Source organism: Anarrhichthys ocellatus, unplaced genomic scaffold (genome assembly GCF_004355925.1).
Source record: "Anarrhichthys ocellatus isolate YVR2014 unplaced genomic scaffold, GSC_Weel_1.0 scaffold57, whole genome shotgun sequence".
In the NCBI taxonomy this organism is placed as follows: domain Eukaryota; kingdom Metazoa; phylum Chordata; class Actinopteri; order Perciformes; family Anarhichadidae; genus Anarrhichthys; species Anarrhichthys ocellatus.
Genome location: NW_022280087.1, coordinates 1,925,165 through 1,941,321, shown reverse-complemented (window position 1 = coordinate 1,941,321; position 16,157 = coordinate 1,925,165). Strand labels below are relative to the sequence as shown.

At 41.1% G+C, this 16,157-nt stretch overlaps 2 protein-coding genes across 3 annotated transcripts in view; one reads left to right on the top strand and one right to left on the bottom strand.

The window, feature by feature from the left end:
• The window catches only part of abcf1 (ATP-binding cassette, sub-family F (GCN20), member 1), a 41,260-nt gene extending 32,462 nt beyond the window's left edge, over positions 1–8,798 (top strand). For both annotated transcript variants that reach the window (XM_031871246.1, XM_031871245.1), the window contains exons 15-24: positions 1,041–1,165; positions 2,444–2,556; positions 2,805–2,979; positions 4,637–4,711; positions 6,111–6,181; positions 6,258–6,290; positions 7,435–7,603; positions 7,698–7,762; positions 7,844–7,916; positions 8,449–8,798. In XM_031871246.1, coding sequence (XP_031727106.1) covers positions 1,041–1,165; positions 2,444–2,556; positions 2,805–2,979; positions 4,637–4,711; positions 6,111–6,181; positions 6,258–6,290; positions 7,435–7,603; positions 7,698–7,762; positions 7,844–7,916; positions 8,449–8,615 — 1,066 coding nt within the window. In that variant the 3' untranslated portion in view covers positions 8,616–8,798. The remainder of the gene's footprint in view (positions 1–1,040; positions 1,166–2,443; positions 2,557–2,804; positions 2,980–4,636; positions 4,712–6,110; positions 6,182–6,257; positions 6,291–7,434; positions 7,604–7,697; positions 7,763–7,843; positions 7,917–8,448) is intronic.
• Positions 7,400–15,844, bottom strand: mrps18b (mitochondrial ribosomal protein S18B). The gene is made up of 7 exons (XM_031871247.1): positions 15,762–15,844; positions 13,486–13,645; positions 13,316–13,413; positions 13,159–13,227; positions 11,055–11,121; positions 10,920–10,979; positions 7,400–9,109 (listed from the first exon to the last, which is right to left on the bottom strand). The coding sequence occupies exons 1-7, from the start codon at positions 15,840–15,842 to the stop codon at positions 8,913–8,915; spliced, it is 732 nt and encodes a 243-aa protein (XP_031727107.1). The 5' UTR covers positions 15,843–15,844; the 3' UTR covers positions 7,400–8,912.
• Positions 15,845–16,157: the final 313 nt, after the last annotated feature.

Genomic DNA, 16,157 nt, shown 5'->3' with positions numbered 1-16,157 from the left:
CACACATCCTGTGGTTGGTGTGGAGGCACTGACTGCTTGTCTAATTTACTGAATTTTGTCAGTAAAAAAGGAGGCAAATTGATTGCATGCCCAGGTGGATTGGCGCTCAGCAGCTACTGACACTGGAGGGTTTGTTAGCCTGTCGACGGTAGCAAATAAGGCTCATGTATTGTTATTGTTTTTGGTTATGATGTCGGAGAAGAATGACTGCCTTGCATTTCTAAGTTATAAGTTATAATTGCGAATTCTCTCTTTAGATGTCACAGTGAACCTGGAGATTTGTTTTTCGATACCTGCGCTCAGCTTTCCGACACTCTTTTCTCTATTCTATAGTAGATTTGAATTAGTATTAAGTGGGAAGAAATTATGTTGATGAGGGAAGTTAACTTTGTTAATCAGAGTTACATCTGATTGGTAAATGGACTTGTCTTTGTATAGCGCCTTTTTCGTCTTCTGACCACTCAAAGCACATTCTGAATGAACTTTAACTCAATGTCCTGCCTGTTTGAGGCAGAGTGAGACAGACCTGTCACTCAGGACATATTGTTTGCTTATATTATTGTGTCTGCCAGTTGAAATAATACAAGCAGCAAAGAATGTGGGATGCTGCTTGGCTTCAGTGGAAAGAAAGGCTCAGTGTTTCCCCTAGGTTGACTGCTCTAGGGTGGGCAGTCAACCTAGGGGTTGACTTTTAACACTTAAAAGTTTCCTTAAAGAGGCCTAATACAAGATTGGGAGCATATGCTATAACCTCTCAACGGTACTTAACATGACGACGTTTGAGCCGACGGCTCATAGCTAACGCTGCTAACATCGCTAACTACAGCGAAAGTGCTGACAGAGTTAACGGTGTTGTTTTTTTATTCTAAAAAAGTATTCCACTCAGCATTAATTAGCTTTCAGTAAATAATATGTCAGATAGACCTGATCAAGCATTAACTCTCACTCTTACATTAGGTGACTTTTAACTTGAATATTTGGAAATTATGTCTGCTGCTTTTTATTATATTCAAGTTGTTTGTTTGTATACTCTTCCACAGCTACCTTCAAGGCTGGAAGAAGACTCTCCTCATAGTTTCCCACGACCAGAGTTTCCTTGACGAAGTGTGTACAGATATCATCCACTTAGACAATGAGAAGCTCTACTATTACAGAGGGAACTACTGTAAGTGCAATTTAGAGCAAGAACTTATACCTTGGGGATGAGATATCAACACTCAGTCTCACATCAGTCTCAATATTAATGAAGGATTCACAAAATGTATTTTGTGATTTCTATATAATTGACTTTCACCACAAAAAATGTTTTCAATGTACACAAAATATATATTATTATATATAAATGTAAAGAAATTCCACATTTAAAAAAAAAAAACATTCATAAATATATTTCTGATATACACATAAATGTTTCTTGTTTTAAATATATGTAATATGAATGGATGTATATGAATGGATGAATGGAAAACATTTGGATCTTGTTACATTTATATACAAACAGTTGAAGCTGCATTTACAAACTACTTGTCATGTGTGAACTTCACTGCATGTGTGTTGGGTTTTTTAGACTCTCCTGACGTCACTTGCAGGAAATTGTTTGTAGCCAATCAGATTTCTCCTCCATTTTCAACAAATGAGGGTATCCTCTGTCATACTCATGTAGGGAGCGTGATGGAAAGGAATCTCCTGGAAACAGCTCAGACAGCTAGCTTCGGGGAAAAGGTCAAAACATCTGACAACAAGTGTTGAAACAACCAAACGTGGGTGGGTTAGTCTGTAAGGATCCTCCAAACAATCCAAACAAAGTGATACAGCTACTGGATCGAAGGTTACACCCACAATGTTGAAGGAAAGACCATCATCTGGCACACAAACATAGAGCTACGCTAATGTTAGCATTAGCCAAGATTTGCTAATGCTGCAGGGTACAATACGCAGCTGTCACATTCCTAGTCTATCAAACTAATACAGGCTGAACTCCTCTGATCCAAAGAGTTAACTGTACCATCGACACTGCTGTCTGAAGAGTTCCATCCTTTCCACCCTGTGCATGATGTAAGATCATAAGGTCACTCATGTGATTGGTTGAAAATTACATTAATTCATTTGTGAATCTGTTTACATTTATATATATATTGATAACTATTTTTGTGTTCATTGATAGATATTTTTTGGAGAGTCATTTGTCTTTACAAAATATATATGCGACTCCTGTGTGCCTTCATTAACGACTGATCTGACTTCATAGTTAATGTCTACCTTCAGATCTAATGGATCTGAAAGTCAATCTGTTGAGTGACTTCATTTTCTATATCTGTGTTGAAATCTGTCTTATTGCTGCTTTTTGTACTGAGTTAGGACAGGACTGTGTTAGCGTTGTGGTTAGACAGAGTGAGACACACATTACTCATGGTGTTTTTTGGTTTACTTTGCTTTTTTTAAGTGACCTTCAAGAAGATGTACGTGCAGAAGCAGAAAGAACTGCAGAAACAGTATGACAAGCAGGAGAAGAAACTGAAAGATCTGAAGGCTGGTGGCAAGTCCACCAAACAGGCTGTAAGTATTCCGTTTGCTAAAGCTGAGACAAAGTGAACTCGACTTTTCTCATTTCACTCTGTTACAGTAGTCACTGTTGAAACATGCTTATACGGTCTTCATGGCTGAATGGCAAATGTACAACATAAAAACTGTGGACTCGCATCAAGATATGGTGTGTGTCAAACTTCTCCATTCTCAGTTAAACCAGTGCTTTATCCATCCATCCTGTCTCATGTTGTTTTGTTTGTCTCAATGTTTCCTCTCAGGAGAAGCAAACTAAGGAGGCCCTGACCAGAAAGCAGCAGAAAGGCAAGAAGAAGGGAGGTCAGGAGGAGGAGAGCCAGGATGCCACAGAGCTGCTGAAGAGGCCTAAAGAGTACACCGTCAAGTTCACCTTCCCCAACCCACCTCCTCTCTCACCGCCCATCCTGGGACTACACAGTAAGAACTATAAACACCGACAGTCTGTTGCAGCAGCTCAATGCTGCACATGTTCCAGTAGAGCAGGTGACCAGTGAGCTAACACGCAGGTGAGGGCTGAAGGAGGCCGTAGAGGACTGACAACACGGTTTGAGATGTGCGATAATATTGTGATGACAATATGACTTGCCATAAATAAACAAATATTGAAGTGTGCATATTTGCTGTACATTTCCTCCATCAGCCGGCTGTCTGTAAATTCAGAACAGGATTAGAATGGAATATTTTCAACATAACTAGGCTCTAGAACAGCAACAGTTATGGTTACAACAGCAAAGTCACTTCATACAGTCATTAATATCTCACGAGAAACAAATCTAACATGTCAATAAAATAAATAATATTCCTGAGTGAAGTTTATAAAGAATGAAGAACACAGACATCAGTCATTCCTCCTGTCCTCTACTAAAATAAACAGGTCGTCTGCAGGTCTATGGAGCCAAATCCAGGCCAATAGTTTTGATCATTTGGAGAGAGAAAAATTGAACCTGAAAGTTCAGGTTTTGGTCATGAACATTCAAAAATACAGCAATGTATTCAAAATAAAAATAAGTGAATGAAATGTTTTGGGTTGAATATAATTTGATTTAGTTCTGGAATTGTTTTGAATAAAATATTTATTTTCATTTTTCACTTTCATATATATATTTTGATATTTGAGGTCTTATATTTTTCACTCTCAGATGGTTTTTTTTTTCAGTTCAGACTTTTGGCCCTGATCTAGTATGGGGGGCGTGGCATCAACTGAGAGGGGTGTGTAATCATGAGTGACAGCATAACGAAGGCTGAGGACCTTCCTCAACCACACGTAGGTACCGCGAGAATTATGATTCAACACTTTCTATACACCATATTCACGTAAATACAGTGGGGAAAAACTGAGCGCCCGCTATCCTGAAGGAAACTTCGGAGAGGAACAGCTACTGGTTCGATTAGTCTTTCACGGGGTTTGCTTCACCTTTGGTCCGTGTTTCAAGACGGCTCGGGTGGGTTGCCGACATCGCCACAGACCCCTGACGCATTTTAGGTGAGCTGATCCCCGCCTTGGTTCGACTCTGAAGTTTCTCACAGGATCACAGTTTTTTCCCCACTGCATTCACGTGAATATGGTGTATAGAAAGTGTTGAATCATAATTCTCGCGGTGAAATCTGAAAATATAAAATCTGACCTCAAATATCAAAATATATATGAAAAATAAATATTTTATTCAAAACAATTCCAGAACTGAATAAAAATGATATTCAACCCAAAAAAAGCCTTTCATTCACTTATTTTTATTTTTGAATGTTCGTGGCCCAAACTTGAACTTTCAGGATCAAATTATTTTCAAATGATCAAAACTATTGGCCTGGCTTTAACTCATCACGCATGTTGATATCGCTATGACGATGAAAATACGATTCATCAATCAGCACTAAAGGGAATAACAGTGTTGTCACAGACGAACACATAATCAAGAATTGGAAATATATTTTGAGGCTGACCTTGGAGAACAAGACGGGACACTTAATGATGCACACATGATAATAATCAGTGATTCACACAGGAACAAAGAACAGCAACATAAGAGTAAAGCCCTGCAGTGAAGTGAGAGCTGTCTCTCTCTCTCCTCTGCAGGTGTTGACTTTGGCTATGGGGGTCACAAGCCTCTCTTCAAAAATGTGGACTTTGGAATCGACATGGACTCCAGGAGTAAGTATGCTGCTTCTACCATCATTGTTAACGTTGAGAACATCTTTCTGTGTACTTATATGTTGGTGGAGGGTTAAGAAGTTGATTTAGTAGCTTAACACTTTGTACCTCACTAGGGACCTTTTTGGCTTTTATGAAGTTTGGTAAAGTTGTGAGTGTTTTTCTGAACTTAAGTTCAACGTCCGCTACTATAAAAAGTCTGATGAACTGTGTAGCCAAAATACGGACACAAAAATGTCCCCATTGAATCATTTTAAATCCACAATTTTTATCCCACTGTCATCACAATATAAAAGCATACATTCTATTATATCATTGCTTTCAATGTAGGGCCTGGCTTCGAAATATTTATTTTTCTATTTTCTTCCAGTTTGAGTCATTTTCTCATGTTTGCCCTATGAGGCAAATGCATGCTATTTTCCTGGTTTCCACTAGGGGCATGGCTGCTGTATTATGGAGCACTGCAGCAAATGTCTGCAGCAGAAATGATGGACTGTACTTGTATAGCGCCTTTCTAGTCTTCCAACCACTTAACACTACATGTCGTCAGGAGCCACCTGCCCATCAGGACTGTCGTTTTCATTTGCTCTGATTCACGTGTCTTTGACCTAATGAGAAAACTGAGCCATTACAGCATAAAATCATTCCATGATGTCAGGCTGTCATTCTAGAGCCCTGGCTTCAAAGTTGTAGTTTTTGCGTGTGTGTGTATGTATGTGATTGCATGAGCTGAGAGCAATTAGTTCTAATGGCTGTTGTTTAAAGTGATCTTCTAAACTATTTTTGCTTTGTAAGCTAATACACTATTAGAAGGTAAGAACTTTGAAGGTAAATAGGAATAATAAAAAACAATAATTTACATTTTTTATGGACTGTAAATTAACAGGTGAGATTCTTTAATCTAATCTTTTTGCATAAAAATCCATCAAAATAGAAATTGTTGCTAATCACTGACACATCTCAAACTTAAACGACAAAAAAAAATGTCATACAGCTAGGTGAAACCCAATGTTGGGGCTACTCAATAGGGAGCGCTATCGAGCCAATATTTCATACCGCAGCTGGACACCCCAATCACACTGCAATTTTCACCACGACTGGCTTGCGTGCTAAATTTCAAAAAAATTCCAGTATCCCAAGCACCTCCTCTTTGTGACAAAAGACGTAAAATAATAATAAACGATAGAATAACAATAGGTCCTCCGCTCCGACTACGTCAGTGCTCGGGCCCTAATAAACATTTGTTAGATACACACCAGAGGATCTTTTTTTCAGAGTGAGGCACAAAGGTTAAACAGAAATAAACATGGAGGCACTCAGGTAGTTACTATATTGTTAATGGCAGAAAAAAGATTAGTTGATCTTCCAATCTTCTGCTGACCTGACCTCCTTCCTTTAGTTTGTATAGTTGGACCCAATGGTGTTGGAAAGAGTACCCTGCTGCTGCTGCTCACTGGGAAATTAAATCCTGTAAGTATGTATGCAAACATTTGAATTTCACTCAAATATATGTACCAGTGAGGTAACTGGATGTTTCTTTTTTTAGGCTAAAGGTGAGATGAGGAAGAATCATCGTTTGGTAAGTAACTTCCTGTTAAAGTATGTCTCTTGAATACAGTGCGTATTTCCACATGCTCACACCGTTCAAAGAGAGGGGGGGGGAGAGAGAGACCGACACACCACATTTTTGTGAACAGCCCCGCTTTACACGCGCACCACGCTGTTATTAAGAGTTTACTCGCCGTAGTGAAGCGCAGTTTGCGCTCGCCGTAGTGAAGCGCAGATTGCGCTCGCCGTAGTGAAGCGCAGTTTGCGCTCGCCGTAGTGAAGCGCAGTTTGCGCTCGCCGTAGTGAAGCGCAGTTTGCGCTCGCCGTAGTGAAGCGCAGATTGCGCTCGCCGTAGTGAAGCCACTGTGGGGTGGGTGTGTCAGAAAATGGCGTCATCACGGCTCGCATGTTTTGCTCGAAGGCTCAGTGCCCGATCCGTTCTGCGCAGGTGCGGGACCGCCTACCCAGTACACTAATGTTAGCCTAGCTATGATGCTAACCGGCGCTTCGACCGAGATAAGCTGGGGAAGAGTGACTCAGCCACGGCAGCTCACCTTTTTGTTCCCATAGTCCGAAGAGAGGATACCCGGTCCGAGGAACGGTAGTTTTTTTATTTACAATTTTCATGTGCTTTTTCATCATTAAACTCACTTCGGATACATTTTGAAGCGAGAAATCAACTATGTCGATTTTGAATATTGCCAATCTTACAAAAAAATATTGGAGAACCGAAAATATGCCCCATAGTTTTTAAGCTTGTCCCTTCGGGGGTCGATGGCTAGCCACTCGGCCAGATCAGGCTCACAGAGCCCGCTGTGAGAACGCTAGAGCTCTCTGACACAAACACGAGTGGATCTATGGTGGAGGAGCAGAGCACAGTGGGGCTTGCTGGAGGCTGTTTAGCGGCTGTGGGTTAGAGCCAGGCGGCTAAGATTCAAACAAGGGCCTGCAGAGCATGTTGAAGAACCAGAGGGAGGGTGGTGGGCTTAAACGTATCTATTAGACAGGCTTGTGATCATAATAATAATTGGTCATGATTGTGACAGTCCTAGCAACTGCCTGCTGATTGTATGGCATGGTGCCCTGTTCTGACATGAACAGTGGTGTGTTACCTTACACAGTGTGATTCTGGTAAATGATCAGAGTTGTAACTCTGGTCTATTGTCTGCTTGCAGAAAGTGGGCTTCTTTAACCAGCAGTATGCTGATCAGCTGAACATGGAGGAGACCGCCACAGAGTACCTAATGAGGAACTTCAACCTTCCCTACCAGGATGGCAGGAAGTGCCTGGGACGCTTTGGCCTGGAGAGCCACGCCCACACCATTCAGATCTCTAAACTGTCCGGTACTTATATGAAGCGTCACGACATGACATTTTCTGTCGGCTGACAGGAAGGAGACATTTTCTAACATAGTTTTCTGGAATTCTCTCCAAACAGGTGGGCAGAAAGCCAGAGTAGTGTTTGCTGAACTGTCCTGTCGTCAGCCTGACGTGCTGATCCTGGTGAGGTTCACTGATCCTTCTATACACACTGCTGATGTTCTACCTGACTGACCAACTGACCAGCTGCTTCTTTTCTCCTAGGATGAACCCACCAACAATTTGGACATTGAGTCAATTGATGCCTTATCAGAGGCCATCAATGAATATAAAGGAGGTAAGAGGAGACACATGAGGTGTCCACCAGCAAGGTGGACTCTAATGATCATAACATTCCCTAGATTGGCTGATGTACAAGTGGATTATCATATAGTAGTGAAATGTATGGGAACTAATGGCTGCCTCGAAAGTAGGAGGAAACACAAATTAATGGTTTGACATGCAACCAAGGTGCTCCTGTGTAACACTGACTAGGGGTTTCTTCATTTAGTTTTTGAAAGAAAAGTGGCCTCAAGGGTGGGAGACACAAAACATCAACTGTCTATCATTCAGTCAGTGTGCTCGGGTGGACTAACTCAGTAATGGACACACTCTTTCTACATGTCTCTGCTGACATGTCCTGTTACTGATCAGATGTTACTTATGGAAGCTTAAACAGAAAAAAACGATGAAAAGTAGTACTCCCCTTAAGTCAGATGAATGACAAGGTTTTGCAATAGTAAGCCAAACTTTAGGTAAATCAAAAATGCTTTATTTTGCCTGTCCATGTTCTTTCTCCTAAAGCTAACAATCTGTCTCTTGTTGTCCAGCTGTGATCATCGTGAGTCACGACGCCCGGCTCATCACGGAGACTCATTGCCAGATGTGGGTAGTGGAAGATAGTTCGGTCAACCAGATCGATGGAGACTTTGACGATTACAAGCGGGAGGTGTTGGAGTCTCTGGGAGAGACCATGGTCAACAAGGTCAACCCATGAACACTCTGTAAGCTGCGTACACACCAGCTGGGACCAGTCGCATGAGTCTCAGAGCAACGCTGATAATAAAAGCCTCTTCCTGGAGTTCCTACTGTTCATTTCTAGAAATAGAGGGAGGTCTACTAAATATCTGGTTATGATCTCCTAAAGCCAAACAATAAAATAAATCCATTTTCATTGGGGTTTTATTGTGCCATTTTTATTTGCATACCAGTAGGACATTTACATGGTCAGCAAACCAAAGTAACTTAGTTAGTCATTATAACATGATCAACTGGACGGGTTCTGGAGTCTTCATCACTTTAAGTAAGCCTTGTATGTCTTCTTCACTTTAGCCACTTCATTCTCATCAGGTGTTATTTCACTGTACCACTTATACCAGCTTTCACCAGAGGTCAACGACTGGGCAGGTGGTGTTGACCCCACAGCATCATGGGAATTGGAGTAGTCCTCTCCTGAAAATTCCACATATGGAATCTGAAAGGGAAGAAAGCCTGGAAGAGGACACGGTGTTTCTGTCATACATCGAACAGAGATAATGTGAGAACAATCGGTAATGTTTTACTGGTTCTGTGAATATTAGGGGTCCACAGGTGTTGTTCATCAATACCGCTGAGATTTTAAAAACACTTCCCATCTTTTTTCCGTCCCACCGGAGTCGGTTGTAAACTAATTTCTGTTTCGGGGTCCTATCGTAGCTATGCTGAAGGTCAAAGGCTCATTTAGGATTAGCTTTTGAAAAATCACATTGGGCTGTACTGGGTACTTCTCAAGTCTCTTAATTGTCATTTCGTCGATCCTCGCTTGAACCGGAAGTTGTTTCTGTGCCGCCATAGTGACGGCCGTCCCAAAGCTCTTATTAGCTCGGAGGAGGGATGAGTGAGGAACCACGAGAACAGACATCCAGGAAGTCTTTTAACAGCCGACACGCCCCCTTATTGTTCATCAGTTATGTGATTGGACGCTGCAGCCGATCGGACTGACTGACTGGAGTTTAACACCAGAGTGAAGACGGATCACAGAATAAACTCTAGTTTATATTTGATTAGGTTTCTGATTCACCATCTGGTTTAAATATGTTCATTGTAGTCTGAACAACAAAACGACCACAAACAACTTTCTTCATTTATTAGAAAGATGTGTTTTCTTGATCTGATATATCCCTCAAGAACTTTTATTATGAATACAATTAAAGTCAGAGAGAGCTGAGGAGACCAAACACTTTTTACATCATTCCTGAGTGATTGATGAGTTTTATCATTTAAGAGAAACAATAATCATTCTGGGTTATTTAATAATTATGCCACAGTCACAATTTCAAAACGTACAGACGCAAATAATTCATAAATAAGACGATCGCATTCTGCCGGTAGAAATCGATCCTGCGCTTATAAACGGAACACAGGACAGTTTAACAGACAACAGAGAGAAACACCGCTACAGTGGTGATTACTGTGTATTAGTTATTGTTATTAGTTACTATTATTAAGTACAGTGATCATGTGAACAGACACAAACTTATCAAAAGTCTCTCCAGCTGTTAAAGCCGACTGACAGCTGATCCAGCTGTGATCAACTGATCCTTCGTCATCAGAAACAGACGTCGCTTCACGTGACGCAACTGAGGAAAGGACGTCTCGTCTCTTAAAACAGATTTCCTCGTTCCTCTCTCCTTGCATGGTTTCCTCCATGCATCCTTGGTGGGAGGGACTAAGATGCAAGGAAAGGACCCAAGTGAGGGAAACGGGGATGCAATTAAGAGACTTGAGATGTACCCCTGGTCAATTCTATAGACTTACGTATATCACTGTCATATTAAAAAAAAAACAGAAGTCCAGTTGGGAAAACAGAAGGGACAGTTGTGATGTTTAGAGGTGTTGTGTGATCTACTTCTCCACTATCACTGTATTACTACAGGAGTACTGTTTCAAAGAATCGATGAGTTGATATAGTGAATATTCTCACAGCTTTAAACCGTTAGTGTTATTGTGTGACTTTGGTGTTTTAAAGGGTTAGTTCGGTTCACCAAAGTCACACAATAACCATAGACAATACACCAGCAACTCCAGGTAAAATGACTCGTCAATGGAGTCTGGTGGCTTTGAAGAGAGCATGGATGGATATAACTACTCTATTTCTCCATCAGAGGGAGTTGTCTGACAGCACGGCAAAGCGGTAAAAATATTCTAAATACAACGTACACTTAAACACATCCACAGCTGTACTTGAGCCGGACCAGTTCCTCGTACAGCCCCACCTCAAAACATCCAACTGTCCTTTCAGGTCTCGTGTTGCCCTACGTACCGTGATCTCTTGCTGTGTTGATTGCCTCATGCAGCTTCTTCTGCTGTTTCATACACACACCTGGAGACAGAACAAACACTACATGATCCACTGGACACCCTGATGCATCAGTACATGCTCATGTTTAGGACCTACCGGTTCGAGTGGGATCATACACCAATCCAGTGTGAGGACTAATGAACTGCTGCAACAATTTCACATTCTGCAGAAGAGGATACATTTAGGTGTTAATATGATTGATTATTGATCAATGAATTCAACAAGAAAGAAAGCTAATTCATTACTGCGAATATGAGGCCCTGGACGCTCTCACTGCAAACACATCCCCAATTTGAGAACACGCTGCCACCTGCAGGACGGTGCTGTAAGAAGCACACGGCTATGATGCGCATGTTGTTGCCATGTTTTTTTTGTTAAATAAAGTTATTGAAGTCAGCTATCAGCCAGTGGTGTGGAATGTGGTTCTGTTTGTTTCAACATTGTGCTGTCAGGATTCAGAGATTATAGCAGATATCAGCTGTTCACCAGCTTTAGCCCGTTGCTTCTTATGAGCCTGACAATTCAAATCAGACAATGCACACAATTGTGAAACTGGCTAACATGTTAGCTGGCTATAGTTGAAGTTTGGACGGTCAGTCACTAACAAATAACTCAGACATCTGAAACATGTTAACAGGCCCCAACTTTTACAACAGGTCACAAAGCAAAACGGATGGGAACAGCTGCTTTCATTTTAACAATGAACTGTATTTTAGGAGATTAGCATATGATTTTTATGTAAAATATAAATCTGAAAAGTAACTACATTAAATAAATGTAGTGGGGTAAAAAGCACAATATGTCTCTCTTAAAAGCACTGGGGTGGAAGTGTTAAGCATCAAATGGAAATAGAGTATAAGTCAGTGGAAACTGCACTAAAGAACAGTACTTAAATGTATGTAGTTACTCGAAACATTAGAATTGGTTTCGAGTGATACTGGGCCAAAGCAAACAGGGCAGAGCCTGACTGATCAGACACCATTCCATGATTAATCGATCAGTTGGTTAACAGAAATATAATTGGCAACAATTGAATAATAAAAAATAAATCACAGGTTCCAATTCTCTCTACTCTTCTATGACGTAAATTGAAAATATTTAGTTTGAAGACTGAAGACGTCACCTTGGATTTTTCACAATTATCTGACTTAACCATAAATGAAGAAAGAATTGGGTCGATTGGCTTTTTCTGTAGCGGCTTCTCCACTTTGGATCAGTTTGCCTGCTGTTAAAGTCTGTTAACTGTGTTGAACCTGTTTTTAAAGCTTACTTTATTTACACACTGCACATATATGTCTCTATGCTTGTACATGTGTATATGTCTGTCATTGTGAAGCACTTTGATGCAAAAGCTGTTTGCTTTTAAAGTGCTAAATAAATGACATACATTTGATTCTCCATGATCAATAATAACAGTTGTTAGTTGAGGTCCTAGTTAGCTTGTCAAAGATGTGTTTCTCTGTTACGTGAGGCGATAAGTAACTTTTTTACTTCTTTCCCTTTACGCTGTAAAACGTCCTGCTCACTAAATATATTGGTCTTAATTATTTAATGTCCGCATTGTAGGATCCTTATTAAAATTAAGTGTGTTATGTGTTTAAGAAAAAACATAATATGGCTGATGTACAATTTGAGATTTTTTGACTTTAATATAGATATTTGTGTCCCGATTGTGGCGCAAAGCTTGAACACTGGATGGCTGATGCCACATGTTTGACAGAAAGCTAGATGAAAGCTTCAGTTTCCTCTTTTTGTTAATACTGAACCAACTTTACAGAAGCAGACATGATCAAGAAGTTTGACTTCCTTTCTCACTTGTCTTTTTTTATTGCTATTGAATGGAAATGTGCCTGGTCAGCTCAGAAAATCAATGAAGCCAAAGGCACAAGAATGGACGACTCCTGTTTCAACTGTAGTGAGGACCTGTAGCACAGGATGGCCTGAGGCTGAGGCGCTGTCTATGTGCTGTCTAACAACGTATCGTGCTCCTCCAGGACGCTACTTCTTATAAACTGTCCATGTATGCAGCCAGATGCTCCTTATTCAAATGCTACAGACAAATAAATCAGTAAAATGAGCAGGTGCAGTGCTTGGTTAGAACAAAAGCCTCCAGACACAGACTTCAGCAGTGAAAGATCAAGAACAGCACAATGTGTTTGATGTGCGGTGAGAAACCAGTGTGACTGAGATGCTGACCCACCTGATGGTGGATTAGAACGTTTGGATCCCGACAAACTGGACAGGGGTTTCCACATATCTTGTCTCCTCTCTACAGAAACAGAATCAGCGTTTAGGTGACTTCCCTTAACATGACAGATATGATGCATGGAACCAATGGATTCAAATAGAAATTTTACAATGCAAGTCTTGCGTGTCTTCTGTGGGGGAATGCCACCTTTGTGGTTCCTCCTGTAGCCTGCCCATACTGGATTGGTCCCATACCTCTCAATATACTCTGTCAGGGGAAAGGAATATATTATAAAACAAAGTACAAGGACGGGAGATGAGATGAGTTTCTTTTAGGTACCTTCACTCTCCAGATAATCCCAGGGTCTGTCCTTGTAGCGGAGGAGAGCCTCAGCAGCATCCTCATCCTGGAGCAATGCTGCTTTGCAGAACAAGCAACTCGGAGATACAAATGGAGAGAGACCCGGGCAGGATCTTACAGGCAGCCTCTGCAGACACGACTGAAAGCAAAAGAAAATCATCTCAGCATTGCCATCATCACAACATGAGTAAATGTATTAGCTTCTGTGCACTGGCTCCCTGTAACATCTAGAATATAATTTAAAATCCTTCTCCTCACCTACAAAGCCCTAATTGGTCAGACACCATCATATCGTAAGGAGCTTAAAGTACCATATTATCCTACTAGAGAGCTGTACTCCTTAAATTCAGGGTTACTTGTTGTTCTGGAGTCGTAAAAAGTAGGATGGGAGCCAGAGCCTTCAGTTATCAAGATCCTCTTCTGTGGAACCAGCTTCAGTCCGGGGGGCAGACACACTCACCACATTTAAGAGTAGGCTGAAGACTTTCCTCTTTGATAACGCTTATAGTTAGGACTGGCTCAGGTTTATAGTTGGGGCTGGCTCAGGTTTATAGTTGGGGCTGGCTCAGGTTTATAGTTGGGGCTGGCTCAGGTTTATAGTTGGGGCTGGCTCAGGCTTATAGTTGGGGCTGGCTCAGGCTTATAGTTGGGGCTGGCTCAGGCTTATAGTTAGGGCTGGCTCAGGCTTATAGTTAGGGCTAGCTCAGGTTTATAGTTAGGGCTGGCTCAGGCTTATAGTTAGGGCTGGCTCAGGTTTGCCGTGGACCTAGATAAACTGCTATAGGCTTTAAAATCCTGCTGTTGGTTTATAAAGCACTGAATGGTACATCTCTGATCTGCTGCTACCTTATGAACCATCCCGACCCCTTAGGTCGTCTGGGACCGGTCTATTTTCTGTTCCCAGAGTCAGAACTAAACATGGAGAAGCAGCGTTCAGTTTTTCTGCTCCACATATCTGAAACAAAGTCCCAGAAAGCTGCAGGTCTGATGAGACCCTCAGCTCCTTTAAATCAAGATTGAAGACTTTTCTGTTTGCTGCTGCCTTTAATTCAACCAAATTCGAGGATATTAATCAATTTCTGCATTTCTGCATTTTACTACTGTATTTTATTTCTTACACTACTTTTTAGTGTTTTAATGAATGTTCTTGTTTTTGAATCTCCTTTTCTTTTGCCTTATGTTTTGATGCTTTTAATGGTTTTATGTGAAGCACTTTGAATTACCTTGTTGTGAAATGTGCTGTCCAAATAAACTTGCCTTGCCTACCGTGGGACTTCCTAGGATACACTGAGCTCCTCTCTCCTCTCCTCTCTCTCCTTCTGTATGAATTCATGTCCCATTAATGCTCATTACTGACTTTGCTTCTTCCCCGGAGTCTTTGTGCTTTCTCTCCTCACAGGTTTCCATGGATCCTGGGTTTACCTGGACCCTGGTCCTGCCTGACACCCACTGCTATTAGTAGTCACATTGCTATTACCGATACCCTTAATGCTTTTATTACCATTCTACTATATACACTGCAGCTGTTAATATTAGTATTCGTAATTACTCTGTTATGTTGTTCATTCTGTAGACATGACATCTATCACACTTCTGTCCATCCTGATAGAGGATCCTCCTCTGTTGCTCTCTCTGAGGTCCCCCCCCCCCCCATTAAGTTTATTTTGGGGGAGTGTTTCCTGTTCTGATGTGACAGAGGATGTTACATGTGAACAGATCGAGGTAAATTTGTGATTTTGGGCTACACAAATTAAATTGAATTGTGTATTTCGGTCAGTCTAAATAAGATAAGATTAAACTATTTTCAACGGTAGCTGCAGTGTAAAGTGGGAAAGAGTACAAACGTATTACAGAGTGCAAATTAAACTAGAGTATACAAAAATCGATTTGATCAGTCAGGTGCAAAAATCCACATGTACAAATGGGACTTGCCTTTCGGACACAGTAGCTAAACAACCCATACACATGCATATTACTTCCTACCAGAATCATAAAATGTCCCCCTGTGTCCTACAGCAGTGTCTGTGTTGTTGCCGAGAGGTTCTCAAACTCTTATTAACGCTAAATAAAGTTAACGCAAGGGGCATTATTACCGGAGGCTACAAGTCGCTGCTAGATAGTTACGTTGCTGCACACCGTAGGATTTTGGAAGCGTCCGGCTTGTCATATCACCTCAACATTTCAAAACCTCAGTACTAACTGATCACAAATAAACTCATCGGTATGTCAACAGCAAAGTGAAATGAACCAGTTACCTGATACTGTCGTAATGGATGTAAAAGGGAAGGCGAGAGACAGCCCAGAACCTTTGCGATCCCTTGAAAGGAGGCAGCCATTTTTTCTGTCCCAGTGGGGTTGTAGGTGAAAGGTGAAAGATCAAACAATAATGTAGAAATATCAAGTTACATTTTATATCGAAATTGTATCACAAACAATCCCTTTATATTGCGGGTGAAGCCATATTCTGGCCGTTTTATTTGAGTTTGTTGGGTGTCGATGATTGTTAAAATGTTGCGTTCTCGTCGACTTCTCTTCATAACCATGGTGACGAGCACAACCCCGACAGACAAACTAGTCGCCATTTTGAAGCAATACTGTTAACTAAATTTATATATTAAATAATTACTACAATCCAGCTAAATCAACGACAT